The sequence below is a fragment of the Oncorhynchus gorbuscha genome, linkage group LG22 (genome assembly GCF_021184085.1).
Source record: "Oncorhynchus gorbuscha isolate QuinsamMale2020 ecotype Even-year linkage group LG22, OgorEven_v1.0, whole genome shotgun sequence".
NCBI lineage: Eukaryota > Metazoa > Chordata > Actinopteri > Salmoniformes > Salmonidae > Oncorhynchus > Oncorhynchus gorbuscha.
Genome location: NC_060194.1, coordinates 51211413 through 51232698, shown reverse-complemented (window position 1 = coordinate 51232698; position 21286 = coordinate 51211413). Strand labels below are relative to the sequence as shown.

The following is a 21286-nucleotide window of genomic DNA, read 5'->3' as shown; positions in this document are numbered from 1 at the left end:
CACTTGTAGAATCTATAGAATGGTGTCGCATTCTCCAGATTATAACTGACACTCTGTAGAAATAGAATGGTGCTAGATTATAACTGGACCTTGTGAATCTATAGAATGGTGTCGATTCCTCCAATCTGTTCCAGACACCTGTAGAATCTATATAATGGTGTCCCATTCCTCCAATCGAGTTAACTGACCCTCTGTAGAATCTATAGAATGGTGTGCATTCTCCAATCGAGTTCAGACACTTGTAGAATCTATAGAATGGTGGAATCATTCGGACAGTCATCACTGAGGACCAGACACTTGTAGAAAAGAATATAGAATGGGAAGATGAAACACATCTCCTCTGACCTCTGTGTTCCAGACACTTGTAGATTATAGAATGGTGTCTCAATCCCTCCAATAGAGTTCCAGACCCCTGTAGAATCTATAGAATGGTGTCGCATTCCTCCAATCGGGTTCCAGACACTTGTAGAATCTATAGAATGGTGTCGCATTCCTCCAATCGGGTTCCAGACACTTTAATAAAATCTATAGAATGGTGTCGCATTCCTCAAAATTCCAAACACTTGTAGAATCTATAGAATGGTGTCTATTCCTCAATCACGGTTCAGAAGACAACCCTCCTGTAACAGACTCCACCCCTCCCAGAATGGTGTCATTCCTCCAATCTGGTTCAGACACTTGTAAGACATCCCCTCCTAACAGACTCCATTCCTCCCAACAGACAGTCACTTGTACAGACACAAAGAATGGTGACAACATTCAAACTCAACAAAAACGGGTTCCAGACACTTGGTTCCCAATCAGAGAGAATGACGTGTCTGATTGACAACCAATCGGGAAAAACCAGACACAGAACATAGAATGGTGTCGCATTCCTCCAATCACTTCAGAAAACACTTGTAGAATCTATAGAATGGTGTCGCATTCCTCCAATCGGGTTCCAGACACTTGTAGAATCTATAGAATGGTGTTGCATTCCTCAATGGGTTCCAGACACTTGTAGAATCTATAGAATGGAAGTGTTTCCTCCAATGTGGTTCCAGACACTTGAAGAATCTATAGAATGGTGTTGCATTCCTCCAATCGGGTTCCATGTTGTATTGTGGTTGAATCTATAGAATGGTGTAAATTCCTCAATCGGGTTCCTGACAAGATAATGAATCTAAGAAATGGTGTACAAAGCATTCCTCCAATCAGGTTCCAGACAGGTGAGAATCTATAGAATGGTGTCGCATTCCTCCAATCGGGTTCAACAAACACTTGTAGAATCTATAAGAATGGTGTCGCATTCCTCCAATCGGGTTCCAGACACTTGTAGAATCTATAGAATGGTGTCGCATTCCTCCAATCGGGTTCCAGACACTTGTAGAATCTATAGAATGGTGTCGCATTCCTCCAATCGGGTTCCAGACACTTGTAGAATCTATAGAATGGTGTCGCATTCCTCCAATCGAGTTCCAGACACTTGTAGAATCTATTGAATGGTGTCGCATTCCTCCAATCGCCCCCCAGACACTTGTAGAACCTGTTCTGATGGTGGTTCCTCAACGCCCCAGAACCTGTTCTGATTGGTGGTGGCCCAACGCCCCCAACGCCCACTTTGAACCTCTATAGAATGGTGGTGGCATTCCTCCTATTGAACCTGTTCTGATTGGTGGTCCAGACACTTGTAGAACCTGTTCTATGCCAAGGTGCATTGAACCTGTTCTGATTGGTGGAGGCCCAACGCCCCCTATTGAACCTGTTCTGATTGGTGGTGGCCCAACGCCCCCCATTTACCCTGTTCTGATTGGTGGTGGCCCAACACCCCCCATTTACCCTGTTCTGATTGGTGGTGGCCCAACACCCCCATTTACGCCTGATTGGTGGTGGCCCAATTTAACCTGTTCTGATTGGTGGTGGCCCAACACCCCCATTTACCCTGTTCTGATTGGTGGTAGCCCAACACCCCCATTTACCCTGTTCTGATTGGTGGTAGCCCAACACCCCCATTTACCCTGTTCTGATTGGTGGTAGGCCCAACACCCCCATTTACCCTGTTCTGATTGGTGGTAGCCCAACACCCCCATTTACCCTGTTCTGATTGGTGGTGGCCCAACACCCCCCATTTACCCTGTTCTGATTGGTGGTGGCCCAACACCCCCCATTTACCCTGTTCTGATTGGTGGTGGCCCAACACCCCCCATTTACCCTGTTCTGATTGGTGGTGGCCCAACACCTCACTTGATGTTGGTGTTTCCTTTATCGTTACCTGTCGCTCTGTGATGTGGTTTACTTGGAGGATGTGAGAAAGATGGGTCACCACTGAATGGCATTGTCTTGTTGTGAGCTACTGACCTTTAATGTCTTCAATGACACAGATCTGGTTCTGACCAGTGTGTGTGTGTGTGTGTGTGTGTGTGTGTGTGTGTGTGTGTGTGTGTGTGTGTGTGTGCGTGTGTGTGTGTGTGTGTGGTGTGCGGAGTCCGAGCTGAAGAACTTCAGTCCCCACTACAGGCAGCAGTACTTTGTAGCCTTCTTCTCTCAGCTGCAGGAGGAGGTGGAGCAACACAAAGAGACACACACTCAGCTCCTTAAACAGAGGGTAAGACACACACACCCCACACAGGCAGCACACACACAGCCTTCACTCTCAGCTGCACACAGGTGGACAACACAAACAGACACACACACACACACACACACACACACACACACACACACACACACACACACACAGGTTACAGTCAGAAGACTCATGTCATCTGAATGCATTCAGCTGTACAACTAACTAGGCATCGTCCCTTTCCCTTTGTAAGTCGCTCTGGATAAGAGCGTCTGCTAAATGACTTAAATGTAAATGTAAAAGAGCCAAGAATGAGTTAGTCCAAGCTAGGAGTAAAATCATTGATGTGTGATAATGTGATTGTGATTGACTTTACGTACAGTAATGAGAGGAAATTGAAAGGGGTACTCACAGTGCTTGGAGAGGAATCAATCAAATGTATTTACAGTTGAAGTCGGAAGTTTACATACACTTAGGTTGGAGTCATTAAAACTCGTTTTTCAACCACTCCACACATTTCTTGGCTAACAAATTATAGTTTTGGCAAGTCGGTTAGGACATCTACTATGTTTTCAGACAGATTATTTCACTTATAATTCACTGTATCACAATTCCAGTGGGTCAGAAGTTTGACTGTGCCTTTAAACAGCTTGGAAAATTCCAGAAAATGAAGATTTAGAAGATTTAGAAGCTTTAGAAGATTTAGAAGCTTTAGAAGATTCTGGCAGGCTAATTGACATCATTTGAGTCAATTGGAGGTGTACCTGTGGATGTAAAATGAAAATGAAGATTTAGAAGATTTAGAAGCTTTAGAAGATTCTGGCAGGCTAATTGACACCATTTGAGTCAATTGGAGGTGTACCTGTGGTACCTGTGGTGTACCTGTGGTTTCAAGGCCTACCTTCAAACTCAGTGCCTCTGCTTGACATCATGGGAAAACCAAAAGAAATCAGCCAAGACGTCAGACAAAAATTGTAGGCCTCCACAGTCTGGTTCATCCTTGGGAGCAATTTCCAAACACCTGAAGGTACCACGTTCATCTGTACAAACAATAGTACGCAAGACCACACAGCCGTCATACCGCTCAGGACAGAGACGCGTTCTGTCTCCTAGAGATTAACGTACTTTGGTGTGAAAAGTGCAATTCAATCCCAGAACAACAGCAAAGGACCTTGTGAAGATGCTGGAGGAAATAGGTACAAAAGTATCTATATCCACAGTAAAACAAGTCCTATATCGACATAACCTGAAAGGCCACTCAGCAAGGAAGAAGCCACTGCTCCAAAACCACTATAAAAAGCCAGACTAAGCAACTGCACATGGGGACAAAGATAGTACTTTTTGGAGAAATGTCCTCTAGTCTGCTGAAACAATAATAGAACTGTTTGAACATAATGACCATTGTTATGTTTGGAGGAGAAAGGGGGATGCTTGCAAGCCGACGAGCACCATCCCAAACGTGAAGCACGGGGGTGGCAGCATCATGTTGTGCGGGTGCTTTGCTGCAGGAGGGACTGGTGCACTTCACAAAATAGATGACCTCATGAGGAGGGGAAATTGTATGGATATATTGAAGCAACATCTCAAGACATCAGTCAGGAAGTTAAAGCTTGGTCGCAAATGGGTCTTCCAAAAGGACAATGATCCCAAGCATACTTCCAGTCAAGATTCTAGCAGCCGTGTTTAGCACTAACTGAAGTTTATTTAGTGCTTTATCCGGGTAGCTGGAAAGTAGAGCATTGCAGTAGTCTAACCTAGAAGGGACGACAAGCATAGCTTAATTTTTCTGCATCATTTTTGTATAGAAAGTTTCTGATTTTAGCAATGTTACGTAGATGGAAAAAAGCTTGATATGTTTATCAAAAGAGAGATCAGGGTCCAGAGTAACGCCGAGGTCCTTCACAGTTTTATTTGAGACGACTGTACAACCATTAAGATTAATTGTCAGATTCAACAGAAGATCTCTTTGTTTCTTGGGACCTAGAACTAGCATCTCTGTTTTGTCCGAGTTTAAAAGTAGAACATTTGCCGCCATCCACTTCCTTATGTCTGAAACACAGGCTTCCAGGGAGGGCAATTTTGGGGCTTCATCATGTTTCATCGAAATGTACAGCTGTGTGTCGTTTAATGGTCTGACGCCATTAAAAGGTAATTGACCACCTTCACAAGTGCAGTCTCAGTGCATTGATGGGTTCTAAAACCAGACTGAAGCGTTTCTTATACATTGTTTGTCTTCAGGAAGGCAGTGAGTTGCTGTGCAACAGCTTTTTAAAAACATTTTGATCGGAACGGGAGGTCCGATATAGAGGCCGATTAGCTTTTTATATTTTCTGGGTCAAGGTTTGGCTTTTTCAAGAGAGGCTTTATTAGTGATTATAAGAAATGTTGTGCTGCTATTTTATTGACTTGGCCAAAGCTTTTGATACAGTAGACCATTCCATTCTTGTGGGCCGGCTAAGGAGTATTGGTGTCTCTGAGGGCTCTTTGGCCTGGTTTGCTAACTACCTCTCTCAAAGAGTGCAGTGTATAAAGTCAGAAAATCTGCTGTCTCAGCCACTGCCTGTCACTAAGGGTGTACCCCAAGGCTCGATCCTAGGCCCCACGCTCTTCTCAATTTACATCAACAACATAGCTCAGGCAGTAGGAAGCTCTCTCGTCCATTTATATGCAGATGATACAGTCGTATACTCAGCTGGCCCCTCCCCAGATTTTGTGTTAAATGCTCTACAACAAAGCTTTCTTTGTGTCTGCCCTTAAATAAAGGTTAAATAAAAAATAAACCATTCTGGAAGAGAAAACTGCACACTCGTGCTGGTAGCTAGCTAGCTACTGAAGTTAGCAAGGCAAATTTGAAATAAATTGCACTAACTGGACACAAAAATGTAATTCTAAAACCAAGAAAACTATTTATAATATACCTCCATCTCCTGTAATTAAAATATAATCATTTCAATTCTATAATATCCCAAAAATCTCAACTATCACTCTTCACTCATAACCTCTATCCAACAATGTCACCAAGCCTCTCAACACATAGAACCCCCATAATGCTTTGTGGCACAATCGCAATACAACTCACTTGGTTCGTTCTCTGATCCTAATTCTAAGATTGTATGGACAACATGTCAGTTCATACTGCAAAAGCTGTGATTGGTTGGAGGAAGACGAAGTCAATGTAGCCAGAGGAAGACGAAAGCAAGCTGTCCTCCGGCTATACCATGGTGCTAGCTCAGACAGTGCCCAGACAGTGCCCAGACAGTGCCCAGACAGTGCCCCAGACAGTGCCCCAGACAGTGCCCCAGACAGTGCCCCAGACAGTGCCCCAGACAGTGCCCCAGACAGTGCCCCAGACAGTGCCCCAGACAGTGCCCCAGACAGTGCCCCAGACAGTGCCCAGACAGTATCCAGACAGTGCCCAGACAGTGCCCAGACAGTGCACACACACACACACACACACACACACACACACACACACACACACACACACACACACACACACACACCACTCCTTCTGCATCTGTCCTGTAGGAGCCCCTTAGGCCAGAGGAACACACACACACACACACTCCTCACTCACCACTCCTTCTGCACCTGTCCTGTAGGAGCCCCTTAGGCCAGAGGAACACACACACACACACTCCTCACTCACCACTCCTTCTGCATCTGTCCTGTAGGAGCCCCTTAGACCAGAGGAACACACACACACACACACTCCTCACTCACCACTCCTTCTGCATCTGTCCTGTAGGAGCCCCTTAGGCCAGAGGAAGTTCTGTATCAGGACAGTGTTCTGCACTATGACGACACCGGGAAGTGGAAGGAGAGGTTTGTGGTGATGAGAGCCAATCACAGCCTGGAGTGTCATGACAACCAGGAGGTAAACGAACACCATACCAACATACAACCGACCGTACATGACCTTACATGACTTACCATGACCCTATGTAACGGAGAATAAACCCCAGGCTGGGTGATGGATTACCTCACCTGAAACCTACAGAGTTGTGTTAGCTTTCTAAGGTAATGCCTTGGCTTTAGCTCAGCGGGCTAACACATAGTCAGTCACATTACTCTGATGTTTGGTAAATTGGTTGGTGTATTTGCCCCTCTACAGAGCTTCAGTAAAGGTGTTCCGGCCAGACAGAGACTCCTGCCAACAGGGGGCGTAGTTCTGACATCAGAGGACAAGTACTCAGCGCTGGTGGACAAGGCCTTCCCTGACCCTAAATGTGAGTGTCTGGTCAACCCCTAAAGAGATACATCACAGTCTGGAAACACAGAGGCAACAGTTGAAATAGCAACACGGAGACTGGGAGACAGGGGAAAATGCAGCCTTTCAATCAATCAGTTAATTGTATGTTTATGCATGTCTGTGTGTTGTACTATAGGTTTGAAGGAGGAGACATCTCCCCCCATGGTAGTGGTACCTTCCGGTCAGTTCCCTGTCTACCTCAGACTGCCCTGACCCTTGACCCCTAATCCTGTGTCTGTGTGTTGTACTATAGGTTTGAAGGAGGAGACATCTCCCCCCATGGTAGTGGTACCTTCCGGTCAGTTCCCTGTCTACCTCAGACTGCCCTGACCCCTAATCCTGTGTCTGTGTGTTGTACTATAGGTTTGAAGGAGGAGACATCTCCCCCCCATAGTAGTGGTACCTTCCGGTCAGTTCCCTGTCTACCTCAGACTGCCCTGACCCCTGACCCCTAATCCTGTGTCTGTGCGTTGTACTATAGGTTTGAAGGAGGAGACATCTCCCCCCATGGTAGTGGTACCTTCCGGTCAGTTCCCTGTCTACCTCAGACTGCCCTACAGACGTGACGTGTACTTCAGCTTCCCCCAGGAGGACCGACGAGCGACCTTCCTCTCCGCCCTCACGGGCTGCATCAGGCACCAGAACCACGGTACGCTACACCTGGGGTTCTGACTCTGACCCCTAACCCTATCACTAACCCTACACCTGGGCTTCTGACTCTGACCCTAACCCTACACCTGGGGTTCTGACTCGGACCCATGACCCTAACCCTACACCTGGGGTTCTGACTCTGACCCCTGACCCTAACCCTAACCCTACACCTGGGGTTCTGACTCTGACCCCTAACCCTGACCTTAACCCTACACCTGGGGTTCTGACTCTGACCCCTGACCCTTACCCTACACCTGGGGTTCTGACCCCTGACCCTTACCCTACACCTGGGGTTCTGACCCCTGACCCTTACCCTACACCTGGGGTTCTGACCCCTAACCCTACACCTGGGGTTCTGACTCTGACCCCTGACCCTAACCCTAACTCTACACCTGGGGTTCTGACTCTGACCCTAACCCTAACTCTACACCTGGGGTTCGGACTCTGACCCCTGACCCTAACCCTAACTCTACACCTGGGGTTCTGACCCCTAACTCTACACCTGGGGTTCTGACTCTGACCCCTGACCCTAACCCTAACTCTACACCTGGGGTTCTGACTCTGACCCTAACCCTAACTCTACACCTGGGGTTCGGACTCTGACCCCTGACCCTAACCCTAACTCTACACCTGGGGTTCTGATCCCTGACCCTAACTCTACACCTGGGGTTCTGTCCCCTGACCCTAACTCTACACCTGGGGTTCTGACCCCAACTCTACACCTGGGGTTCTGACCCCAACTCTACACCTGGGGTTCTGACCCCTGACCCTAACTCTACACCTGGGGTTCTGACCCCTGACCCTAACTCTACACCTGGGGTTCTGACCCCTAACCCTAACTCTACACCTGGGGTTCTGACCCTAACCCTACACCTGGGGTTCTGACCCTAACCCTAACTCTACACCGGGGGTTCTGACCCCTGACCCTAACTCTACACCTGGGGTTCTGACCCCTGACCCTAACTCTACACCTGGGGTTCTGACCCCTAACCCTAACTCTACACCTGGGGTTCTGACCCTAACCCTACACCTGGGGTTCTGACCCCTGACCCTAACCCTACACCTGGGGTTCTGACCCCTGACCCTAACTCTACACCTGGGGTTCTGACCCCTGACCCTAACTCTACACCTGGGGTTCTGAACCCTGACCCTAACCCTAACCCTACACCTGGGGTTCTGACCCCTGACCCTAACTCTACACCTGGGGTTCTGAACCCTGACCCTAACCCTAACCCTACACCTGGGGTTCTGACCCCTGACCCTAACTCTACACCTGGGGTTCTGAACCCTGACCCTAACCCTAACTCTACACCTGGGGTCTGACCCCTGACCCCTAACCCCTAACCCTGAAGACAGTGTGTAATGTTGGCAAAAACAAAATATCCTTTGCCCACTGCTTTATTCAGAAAGTAATTGAATTGTGTCGTTGGTCAACATTTAATTATACAACAAACAAAGCAGTCTGAGTGCCGTTTTTAATTTCATATTGTAACAAGAATGTTCATACTAAACATTCCAATTAAACCTCTATACTAAACCTCCATATTAAACCTCTATACTAAACATTCATATTAAACCTCTATACTAAACCTCCATATTAAACCTCTATACTAAACATTCATATTAAACCTCTATACTAAACCTCCATATTAAACCTCTATACTAAACCTCTATATTAAACCTCTATACTAAACATTCATATTAAACCTCTATACTAAACCTCCATATTAAACCTCTATACTAAACATTCATATTAAACCTCTATACTAAACCTCCATATTAAACCTCGATATTAAACCTCGATATTAAACCTCCATACTAAACCTCCATACTAAACCTCCATATTAAACCTCTATACTAAATCTCCATATTAAACCTCCATACTAAACCTCCATATTAAACCTCCATACTAAACCTCCATACTAAAACCCCATTTTAAAACTCCATATTAAACCTCTATACTAAACCTCTATACTAAACCTCTATACTAAACCTCTGTATTAAACCCCTATACTAAACCCCTATACTAAACCTCCATACTAAACTCTATACTAAACCTCCATACTAAACCTCCTAAACCTCCATACTAAACCTCCATACTAAACCTCCATACTAAACCTCCATACTAAACCTCCATACTAAACCTCCATACTAAACCTCCATACTAAACCTCCATACTAAACCTCTACATTAAACCTCTATACTAAACCTCCATACTAAACCTCCATACTAAACCTCCATACTAAACCTCCATACTAAACCTCCATACTAAACCTCCATACTAAACCTCCATACTAAACCTCCATACTAAACCTCCATACTAAACCTCCACATTAAACCTCCATATTAAACATCCATATTAAACCTCCATACTAAACCTACATATTAAACCTCCACATTAAACCTCCATACTAAACATCCATATTAAACCTCCATACTAAACCTCCATACTAAACCTCTATACTAAACCTCCATACTAAATCTCCATACTAAACCTCCATATTAAACCTCTATACTAAACCTCCATATTAAACCTCTATACTAAACCTCCATATTAAACCTCCATACTAAACTTCCACATTAAACCTCTATACTAAACCTCCATACTAAACCTCCATAAACCTCCAAACCTATACTAAACCTCCATACTAAACCTCCATATTAAACCTCCATACTAAACCTCAATATTAAACATATTAAACCTCTATACTAAACCTCCATACTAAACCTCCATACTAAACCTCTATACTAAACCTCCATATTAAACCTCCATACTAAACCTCCATACTAAACCTCTATACTAAACCTCTATACTAAACCTCTATACTAAACCACTATACTAAACCTCCCTCCATACTAAACCTCTAAACCTCTATACTAAACCTCCATAAACCTCCATAAACCTCTATACTAAACCTCTAACTAAACCTCTATACTAAACCTCCATACTAAACCTCCATACTAAACCTCTATACTAAACCTCTATACTAAAAACCTCTATACTAAACCTCCATACTAAACCTCCATATAAACTAAAAACCTCCATACTAAACCTCTATACTAAACCTCCATACTAAACCTCCATATTAAACCTCCATATTAAACCTCTATACTAAACCTCAATATTAAACCTCCATATTAAACCTCTATACTAAACCTCCATACTAAACCTCCATACTAAACCTCTATACTAAACCTCCATATTAAATCTCTATATTAAACCTCCATACTAAACCTCCATACTAAACCTCTATACTAAACCTCTATACTAAACCTCTATACTAAACCACTATACTAAACCTCTATACTAAACCTCCATACTAAACCTCTATATGAAACCTCTATACTAAACCTCCATACTAAACCTCCATACTAAACCTCTATACTAAACCTCTATACTAAACCTCTATACTAAACCTCTATACTAAACCTCCATACTAAACCTCCATACTAAACCTCTATACTAAACCTCTATACTAAACCTCTATACTAAACCTCTATACTAAACCTCTATACTAAACCTCTATACTAAACCTCCATACTAAACCTCTATACTAAACCTCTATACTAAACCTCTATACTAAACCTCTAAACCAGTTCCTGATCAACCTGCTAGCCTGCTGTGTTGTACTGTTGTTATTCTTTGGTTGTCTTGGTAACAACCCAATAATACTCCTCAGCACACATTAGCTTCCTGTGAGGGAGGAACCTCGAGCCAGCCTGTCAGTTAGTGGTTAGGTTAGCGTTTAGCAACTTCTGCAGAACACCAACCAAAGCAGCAACGGGTTACGTCAACAGCACCTCTTTTAGCGCTGCCTCAATTACCAACTAGTCAATAGCAACTTTAGAAAATATATGTTCAGAGGATGTTGTGACTATGTAGCTCAGAAATAGAACACAAACATCCCATTCCGAGCTCATGCTCTCTTTTCTTCTCTCTCTCTCTAACACTATTTTATTTGATTTTTCTCTAGTTTCACAATTACATTTCACAGTGACAAAAAGGGAAGTGTTTAAAATATCTTGCATTTGTCTCAGATGCATTACTCAATTCTTTCAGTATTTAAGACAAACCAGTTATCCCATAGAGAAATATTACACTGCTCACTTCCGCATTCTCTCTCTCTCTCTCTCTCTCTCTGTCTCTGTCTCTGTCTCTGTCTCTGTCTCTGTCTCTCTGTGTCTCTGTCTCTCTGTGTCTCTGTGTCTCTGTCTCTCTGTGTCTCTGTCTGTGTCTCTGTGTCTCTGTGTCTCTGTGTCTCTGTGTCTCTGTCTCTGTCTCTGTCTCTGTCTCTGTCTGTGTCTCTCTCTGTCTCTCTGTGTCTCTCTGTGTCTCTCTCTGTCTCTCTCTCTGTCTCTCTGTCTCTCTCTCTGTCTCTCTCTCTCTGTCTCTCTCTCTGTCTCTCTCTCTGTCTCTCTCTCTGTCTCTCTCTCTGTCTCTCTCTCTGTCTCTCTCTCTGTCTCTCTCTCTCTCTCTCTCTCTCTCAGATTCTCTGAGGAGGTCTTCCTGTGAGTGTCAGGCGTTCCTCAAGGCCATACATTTCTACCGCCAGGAGAAAGGACACTATGAGTCCTGGGACATGCTGGTGGGCTGTGAGGAGCAGGTGATGCCCAACCCGCACATACACACACTGTTCAACGCTTAGCATCTAGCCCACAACTCACACTGAAACACACCCATGTTCGAAACAACAAGACAAGCAAGACGGAGCTGCTCTTCCTCCCGGGGAAGGACTGCCCGTTCCATGATCTCGCCATCACGGTTGACAACTCCATTGTGTCCTCCTCCCAGAGCGCTAAGAACCTTGGCGTGATCCTGGACAACACCCTGTCGTTCTCAACTAACATCAAGGCGGTGGCCCGTTCCTGTAGGTTCATGCTCTACAACATCCGTAGAGTACGACCCTGCCTCACACAGGAAGCGGCGCAGGTCCTAATCCAGGCACTTGTCATCTCCCGTCTGGATTACTGCAACTCGCTGTTGGCTGGGCTCCCTGCCTGTGCCATTAAACCCCTACAACTCATCCAGAACGCCGCAGCCCGTTTGGTGTTCAACCTTCCCAAGTTCTCTCACGTCACCCCGCTCCTCCGCTCTCTCCACTGGCTTCCAGTTGAAGCTCGCATCCGCTACAAGACCATGGTGCTTGCCTACGGAGCTGTGAGGGGAACGGCACCTCAGTACCTCCAGGCTCTGATCAGGCCCTACACCCAAATAAGGGCACTGCGTTCATCCACCTCTGGCCTGCTCGCCTCCCTACCACTGAGGAAGTACAGTTCCCGCTCAGCCCAGTCAAAACTGTTCGCTGCTCTGGCTCCCCAATGGTGGAACAAACTCCCTCACGACGCCAGGACAGCGGAGTCAATCACCACCTTCCGGAGACACCTGAAACCCCACCTCTTTAAGGAATACCTAGGATAGGATAAAGTAATCCTTCTCACCCCCTCCCCCCTTAAAATATTTAGATGCACTATTGTAAAGTGGTTGTTCCACTGGATGTCATAAGGTGAATGCACCAATTTGTAAGTCGCTCTGGATAAGAGCGTCTGCTAAATGACTTAAATGTAATGTAATGTAAATGAAACACACCCATGTTCGAAACACACTGAAACACACCCATGTTCGAAACACACTGAAACACACCCATGTTCGAAACACACTGAAACACACCCATGTTCGAAACACTCTGAAACACACCCATGTTCGAAACACACCCATGTTCGAAACACACCCATGTTCGAAACACTCTGAAACACACCCATGTTCGAAACACTCTGAAACACACCCATGTTCGAAACACTCAAACACACCCATGTTCGAAACACTCTGAAACACACCCATGCACACTTAAACACAAACGCACACACCGACTTGTTTCCAGGGGAAAATCCAAGACAGAGGGAGACAGTTTGTGTGAGTGTGTGCTGCTTCTGTTAAGTGGGCTGTTGTCATCTCATCACACACACAGAGCCTGACTCACGAAGCTGCCGCTGCCAACCAAGAGAGCCACGAGAGGAAACTCTGACTCGGACTCTAAAGCCCCATTTATACCTGGTTCTACATGAGTCCTTTGTCCTGTTCTTGTCCACATTCTGATTGTGCCCACATTTTTAGACATGTGTAGACAATTAAAACACAAACCTTCTTAACACCCGCTCGCTGAACCTGGAAACCAGCCAAACCTTAACACCCGCTCACTGAACCTGGAAACCCTCCAAACCTTAACACCCGCTCGCTGAACCCGGAAACCCCCCAAACCTTCTTAACACCCGCTCGCTGAACCCGGAAACCAGCCAAACCTTAACACCCGCTCGCTGAACCTGGAAACCCCCCAAACCTTCTTAACACCCGCTCGCTGAACCTGGAAACCAGCCGCACCAATGTGTCGGTGGAAACACTGTTCAATTGACGACTGAGGTCGGCCTGCAGGCGACCAGTCCATCGCAAAGAGTCACTAGTGTGCGATGAACCAAGTAAAGCCCCGAAGGCCAAACCCGGACGACGCTGGACCAATTTTGCACCGCCCTATGGTACTCCCAATCACGGTCGGTTGGGAAACAGCCCGGGATTGAACCCGGGTTTGTTGTGACACCTGAGATGCACTGCCTTAAACGGTGCCTTAAACCGCCGCGCCACTTTAGGGAGGCCCACAAATTAAGCATTTGTCCACCAGATCAGAGGCAGTAGGGATGACCAGGGATGTTCTCTGTTTAGTGAGTCCACCAGATCAGAGACAGTAGGGATGACCAGGGATGTTCTCCGTTTAGTGAGTCCTCCAGATCAGAGGCAGTAGGGATGACCAGCGATGTTCTCTGTTTCGTGAGTCCTCCAGATCAGAGGCAGTAGGGATGACCAGGGATTTTCTCTGTTTCGTGAGTCCTCCAGATCAGAGGCAGTAGGGATGACCAGGGATGTTCTCTGTTTAGTGAGTCCAACAGTCAGTATCTGGTGTGGCCACCAGCTGCATTAAGTACTGCAGTGCATCTCCTCCTCATGGACTGCACCAGATGTGTCAGTTCTTGCTGTGAGATGTTACCTCACCCTTCCACCAAGGCACCTGCAAGTTCCCGGAGATTTCGGGGGGGAATGGCCCTAGTCCTCACCCTCCGATCCAACAGGTCCCAAACGTGCTCAATAGGATTGAGATCCGGGCTCTTCGCTGGCCATGGCAGAACACTGACATTCCTGTCTTGCAGGAGATCACGCACAGAACGAGCAGTATGGCTGGTGGCATTGTCATGCTGGAGGGTCATGTCAGGATGAGCCTGCAGGAAGGGTACCACATGAGGGAGGGTCATGTCAGGATGAGCCTTTAGGAAGGGTACAACATGAGGGAGCAGGATGTCTTCCCTGTAACGCACAGCGTTGAGATTGCCTGCAATGACAACAAGCTCAGTCCGACCATGAACTCCAAATCGATCGCACTCCAGAGTACAGGCCTCGGTGTAACACTCATTCCTTCGACGATAAATGCGAATCCGACCATCACCCCTGGTGAGACAAAACCGCGACTCGTCGGTGAAGAGCACTTTTTGTCAGTCCTGTCTGGTCCAGCAACGGTGGATTTGTGCCCATAGGCAACGTTGTTTCCGGGGATGTCTGGTGAGGATCTGCCTTACAACAGGCCTACAAGCCCTCAGTCCAGCCTCTCTCAGCCTATTGTGGACAGTCTGAGCACTGATGGAGGGATTGTTCGTTTCTGGTGTAACTTGGGCAGTTGTTGTTGCCATCCTGTACCTGTCCCGCAGGTGTGATGTACCGATCCTGTGCAGGTGTTTTTACATGTGGTCTACCACCGCGAAGACGATCAGCTGTCCGTCTTGTCTCCCTGTAGCGCTGTCTTAAGCGTCTCACAGTACGGACATGGCAAATTATTGTCCTGGCCACATCTGCAGTCCTCATGTCTCCTTGCATCATGCCTAAGGCACGTTCACACAGATAAACAGGGACCCTGGGTATCTTTCTTTTGGTGTTTTTCAGAGCCAGTAGAAAGGCCTCTTTAGTGTCCTAATTTTTCATAACTGTGACCTTAATTGCCTACCGTTTGTAAGCTGTTAGTGTCTTAACGACCGTTCCACAGATGCATGTTCATTAATTGTTTATGGTTGATTGAACAAGCATGGGAAACAGTGTTTAAACCCTTTACAATGAAGATCTGTGAAGTCATTTTGGATTTATATGAATTATCTTTGAAAGACAGGGTTCTGAAAAAGGGACGTTTCTTTTTTTGCTGAGTTCATAACCGTATGTCATGCTTTATAAAGGGTTCATAAATGTGGCATAACTGTGTGACATAACCACCTATGTCAAATGTGACATAACCCATCATGTTGAATATGACATCAACATGTGCTGAAGGATGAGCTGAACATAGAACATTACACAGGGCTGTGAATAGTGTAGCTGGTCCCTTACCTCTCTTATATAGAACATTACACAGGGCTGTGAATAGTGTAGCTGGTCCCTTACCTCTCTTATATAGAACATTACACAGGGCTGTGAATAGTGTAGCTGGTCCCTTACCTCTCTTACATAGAACATTACACAGGGCTGTGAATAGTGTAGCTGGTCCCTGAGCTGGTCCCTTACCTCTCTGTGAATAGTGAACATTATATAGAACATTACAGGGGGCTGTGAATAGTGTAGCTGGTCCCTTACCTCTCTTATATAGAACATTACACAGGGCTGTGAATAGTGTAGCTGGTCCCTGAGCTGGTCCCTTACCTCTCTTATATAGAACATTACACAGGGCTGTGAATAGTGTAGCTGGTCCCTTACCTCTCTTATATAGAACATTACACAGGGCTGTGAATAGTGTAGCTGGTCCCTTACCTCTCTTATATAGAACATTACACAGGGCTGTGAATAGTGTAGCTGGTCCCTTACCTCTCTTATATAGAACATTACACAGGGCTGTGAATAGTGTAGCTGGTCCCTGAGCTGGTCCCTTACCTCTCTTATATAGAACATTACACAGGGCTGTGAATAGTGTAGCTGGTCCCTGAGCTGGTCCCTTACCTCTCTTATATAGAACATTACAGAGGGCTGTGAATAGTGTAGCTGGTCCCTTACCTCTCTTATATAGAACATTACACAGGGCTGTGAATAGTGTAGCTGGTCCCTGAGCTGGTCCCTTACCTCTCTTATATAGAACATTACAGAGGGCTGTGAATAGTGTAGCTGGTCCCTTACCTCTCTTATATAGAACATTACACTGTGAGGGCTGTGAATAGTGTAGCTGGTCCCTTACCTCTCTTATATAGAACATTACACAGGGCTGTGAATAGAATGGTCCCTTAGTGTGTGAGCTGGTCCCTTACCTCTCTTATATAGAACATTACACAGGGCTGTGAATAGTGTAGCTGGTCCCTGAGCTGGTCCCTTACCTCTCTTATATAGAACATTACACAGGGCTGTGAATAGTGTAGCTGGTCTGGTCCCTTACCTCTCTTATATAGAACATTACACAGGGCTGTGAATAGTGTAGCTGGTCCCTTACCTCTCTTATATAGAACATTACACAGGGCTGTGAATAGTGTAGCTGGTCCCTTACATTACACAGGGCTGTGAATAGTGTAGCTCCCTTATATAGAACATTACACAGGGCTGTGAATAGTGTAGCTGGTCCCTTACCTCTCTTATATAGAACATTACACAGGGCTGTGAATAGTGTAGCTGGTCCCTTACCTCTCTTATAGAACATAGAACAACATTACACAGGGCTTGTAGCTGGTCCCTGAGCTGGTCCCTTACCTCTCTTATATAGAACATTACAGAGGGCTGTGAATAGTGTAGCTGGTCCCTTACCTCTCTTATATAGAGGGCTGTGAATAGTGTAGCTGGTCCTTACCTCTCTTATATAGAACATTACACAGGGCTGTGAATAGTGTAGCTGGTCGCCTGAGCTGGTCCCTTACCTCTCTTATATAGAACATTACACAGGGCTGTGAATAGTGTAGCTGGTCCCTTACCTCTCTTATATAGAACATTACACAGGGCTGTGAATAGTGTAGCTGGTCCCTGAGCTGGTCCCTTACCTCTCTTATATAGAACATTACACAGGGCTGTGAATAGTGTAGCTGGTCCCTTACCTCTCTTATATAGAACATTACACAGGGCTGTGAATAGTGTAGCTGGTCCCTTACCTCTCTTATATAGAACATTACACAGGGCTGTGAATAGTGTAGCTGGTCCCTGAGCTGGTCCCTTACCTCTCTTATATAGAACATTACACAGGGCTGTGAATAGTGTAGCTGGTCCCTTACCTCTCTTATATAGAACATTACACAGGGCTGTGAATAGTGTAGCTGGTCCCTTACCTCTCTTATATAGAACATTACACAGGGCTGTGAATAGTGTAGCTGGTCCCTTACCTCTCTTATATAGAACATTACACAGGGCTGTGAATAGTGTAGCTGGTCCCTTACCTCTCTTATATAGAACATTACACAGGGCTGTGAATAGTGTAGCTGGTCCCTTACCTCTCTTATATAGAACATTACACAGGGCTGTGAATAGTGTAGCTGGTCCCTTACCTCTCTTATATAGAACATTACACAGGGCTGTGAATAGTGTAGCTGGTCCCTTACCTCTCTTATATAGAACATTACACAGGGCTGTGAATAGTGTAGCTGGTCCCTTACCTCTCTTATATAGAACATTACACAGGGCTGTGAATAGTGTAGCTGGTCCCTTACCTCTCTTATATAGAACATTACACAGGGCTGTGAATAGTGTAGCTGGTCCCTTACCTCTCTTATATAGAACATTACACAGGGCTGTGAATAGTGTAGCTGGTCCCTTACCTCTCTTATATAGAACATTACACAGGGCTGTGAATAGTGTAGCTGGTCCCTTACCTCTCTTATATAGAACATTACACAGGGCTGTGAATAGTGTAGCTGGTCCCTTACCTCTCTTATATAGAACATTACACAGGGCTGTGAATAGTGTAGCTGGTCCCTTACCTCTCTTATATAGAACATTACACAGGGCTGTGAATAGTGTAGCTGGTCTCTGAGCTGGCGGATGGATGGTTCTTGTCTCTTCCTGCTGGAGGTACTGCATGTTGGTTCCAACCTTGAATGTAACTACAAAGAAAGTTAGACAAGAACCATCCATCCGTAAGAAATGCCTTTGTCACGCCATCTGGATAAGGTCTGTGCTGCACCACACCCGAGCACAGGGCTAAGAGCCTCCTGAGCACAGGGCTCCTGAGCACAGGGCTAGCCTCCTGAGCACAGGGCTAGGCCTCCTGAGCATAGGGCTAGAGCCTCCTGAGCACAGGGCTAAGAGCCTCCACAGGGCTAAGAGTCTCCTGAGCACAGGGCTAAGAGGAGCACAGGGCTAAGAGTCTCCTGAGCACAGGGCTAAGAGCCTCCTGAGCACAGGGCTAAGAGCCTCCTGAGCACAGGGCTAAGAGCCTCCTGAGCACAGGGCTAAGAGCCTGAGCACAGGGCTGAGCACAGGGCTAAGAGCCTCCTGAGCACAGGGCTAAGAGCCTCCTGAGCACAGGGCTAAGAGCCTCCTGAGCACAGGGCTAAGAGCCTCCTGAGCTACAGGGAGCCTCCCGATTTTAGCACAGGGCTAAGGCCTCCCGAACAGGGCTAAGAGCCTGTTCAGCACAGGGCTTCCCGACAGGGCATTGAGAGCTAACAGGTCTAAGAGCCTCCTGAACACAGGGCAACTTCAGCACCAACCAACCTTACACTCAAAAATGGAAGTTTATTTTTTGTCATATTTGACCAAGTGGCTTATGTCACATTTAACATTGGCACATATGTCACACAGTTATGCCACATCTATGAACCCTTTATAAAGAGTGACATACGGTTATAAATGATTTGTGCACCTATGGCATAGTTATGTTTATAAAGCATGACATACGGTTATAAATGATTTGTGCACTTATGTAGCTTCATGAAGCCTTTATAAGCTGCACGTCGTTCAAAGCTGGACCCATTATTTATATGAGTGGATACGAGTGTTAAATGCTATTGCTAAAGTGCTAAATGACTAAAATATAATATAAGGACAAATGTATTTCTCAACTCCTGATATTGACCCACTTACACTCACCGGAGTATCTGACGTAGGTTTTGAAAAGGCACCCTCAAACAGGCTACCAACGTGGAAAATATGTTTGCCGTTATCTTTCTAGCTAATAGGCTATATTAGAGTTTACACTTCCTGTTCCAATTACACTGCAGTCAGAGAGTATTCAGACCCCTTGACTCTTTCCACATTTTGTAACGTTACAGCCTTATTCTGAAATTAAAAATAAAATACAAAATTCCCTTCATCAATCTACACACAAAGTAAAAACAGGTTTATAGACATTTTTGGAAATTTAAATACGAATAAAAAACTTAAATATCACATTTAAATAAGTATTCAGACCCTTTACTCAGTACTTTGTTGAAGCACCTTTGGCAGTGATTACAGCCCCGAGTATGATGGGTATGACGCTACAACCTTGGTACACCTGTATTTGGGGAGTTTCTCCCATTCCTCTCTGCAGATCCTCTCACCCTCTGTCAGGTTGTATGGGGAGCGTCGTTGCACAGCAATTTTCACGTTTCTATTTTCACGTTTCTATTTTCACGTTTCTCCAGAGATGTTCGATCAGGTTCTTATTTATTTATTATTTATTTATTTATTTGGCTCCTTTGCACCCCAGTATTTCTACTTTGCACATTAATCTACTGCACATCTACCATTCCAGTGTTTTACTTGCTATGTTGTATTGACTTCGCCCCTATGTATTGCCTTAACTCCCTTATCCTACTTTATTTGCTCACACTATATATGTATATACAGTGCCTTGCGAGAAAGTATTCGGCCCCCTTGAACTTTGCGACCTTTTGCCACATTTCAGGCTTCAAACATAAAGATATAAAACTGTATATTTTTGTGAAGAATCAACAACAAGTGGGACACAATCATGAAGTGGAACGACATTTATTGGATATTTCAAACTTTTTTAACAAATCAAAAACTGAAAAATTGGGCGTGCAAAATGATTCAGCAACTTTACTTTCAGTGCAGCAAACTCTCTCCAGAAGTTCAGTGAGGATCTCTGAATGATCCAATGTTGACCTAAATGACTAATGATGATAAATACAATCCACCTGTGTGTAATCAAGTCTCCGTATAAATGCACCTGCTCTGTGATAGTCTCAGAGGTCCGTTAAAAGCGCAGAGAGCATCATGAAGAACAAGGAACACACCAGGCAGGTCCGAGATACTGTTGTGAAGAAGTTTAAAGCCGGATTTGGAGAAAAATATTTCCCAAGCTTTAAACATCCCAAGGAGCACTGTGCAAGCGATAATATTGAAATGGAAGGAGTATCAGACCACTGCAAATCTACCAAGACCTGGCCGTCCCTCTAAACTTTCAGCTCATACAAGGAGAAGACTGATCAGAGATGCAGCCAAGAGGCCCATGATCACTCTGGATGAACTGCAGAGATCTACAGCTGAGGTGGGAGACTCTGTCCATAGGACAACAATCAGTCGTATATTGCACAAATCTGGCCTTTATGGAAGAGTGGCAAGAAGAAAGCCATTTCTTAAAGATATCCATAAAAAGTGTCCTTTAAAGTTTGCCACAAGCCACCTGGGAGACACACCAAACATGTGGAAGAAGGTGCTCTGGTCAGATGAAACCAAAAGTGAACTTTTTGGCAACAATGCAAAACGTTATGTTTGGCGTAAAAGCAACACAGCTCATCACCCTGAACACAACATCCCCACTGTCGAACATGGTGGTGGCAGCATCATGGTTTGGGCCTGCTTTTCTTCAGCAGGGACAGGGAAGATGATTAAAATTGATGGGAAG

At 45.4% G+C, this 21286-nt stretch overlaps 1 protein-coding gene across 2 annotated transcripts in view; it reads left to right on the top strand.

Annotated features, from left to right (window-relative positions):
- The window catches only part of LOC124009880 (protein Niban 1-like), an 81936-nt gene that overhangs the window by 37082 nt on the left and 23568 nt on the right, over positions 1–21286 (top strand). For both annotated transcript variants that reach the window (XM_046322099.1, XM_046322098.1), the window contains exons 2-6: positions 2456–2584; positions 6294–6422; positions 6660–6774; positions 7279–7446; positions 11937–12052. In XM_046322099.1, the coding sequence (XP_046178055.1) occupies positions 2456–2584; positions 6294–6422; positions 6660–6774; positions 7279–7446; positions 11937–12052 (657 nt within the window). The remainder of the gene's footprint in view (positions 1–2455; positions 2585–6293; positions 6423–6659; positions 6775–7278; positions 7447–11936; positions 12053–21286) is intronic.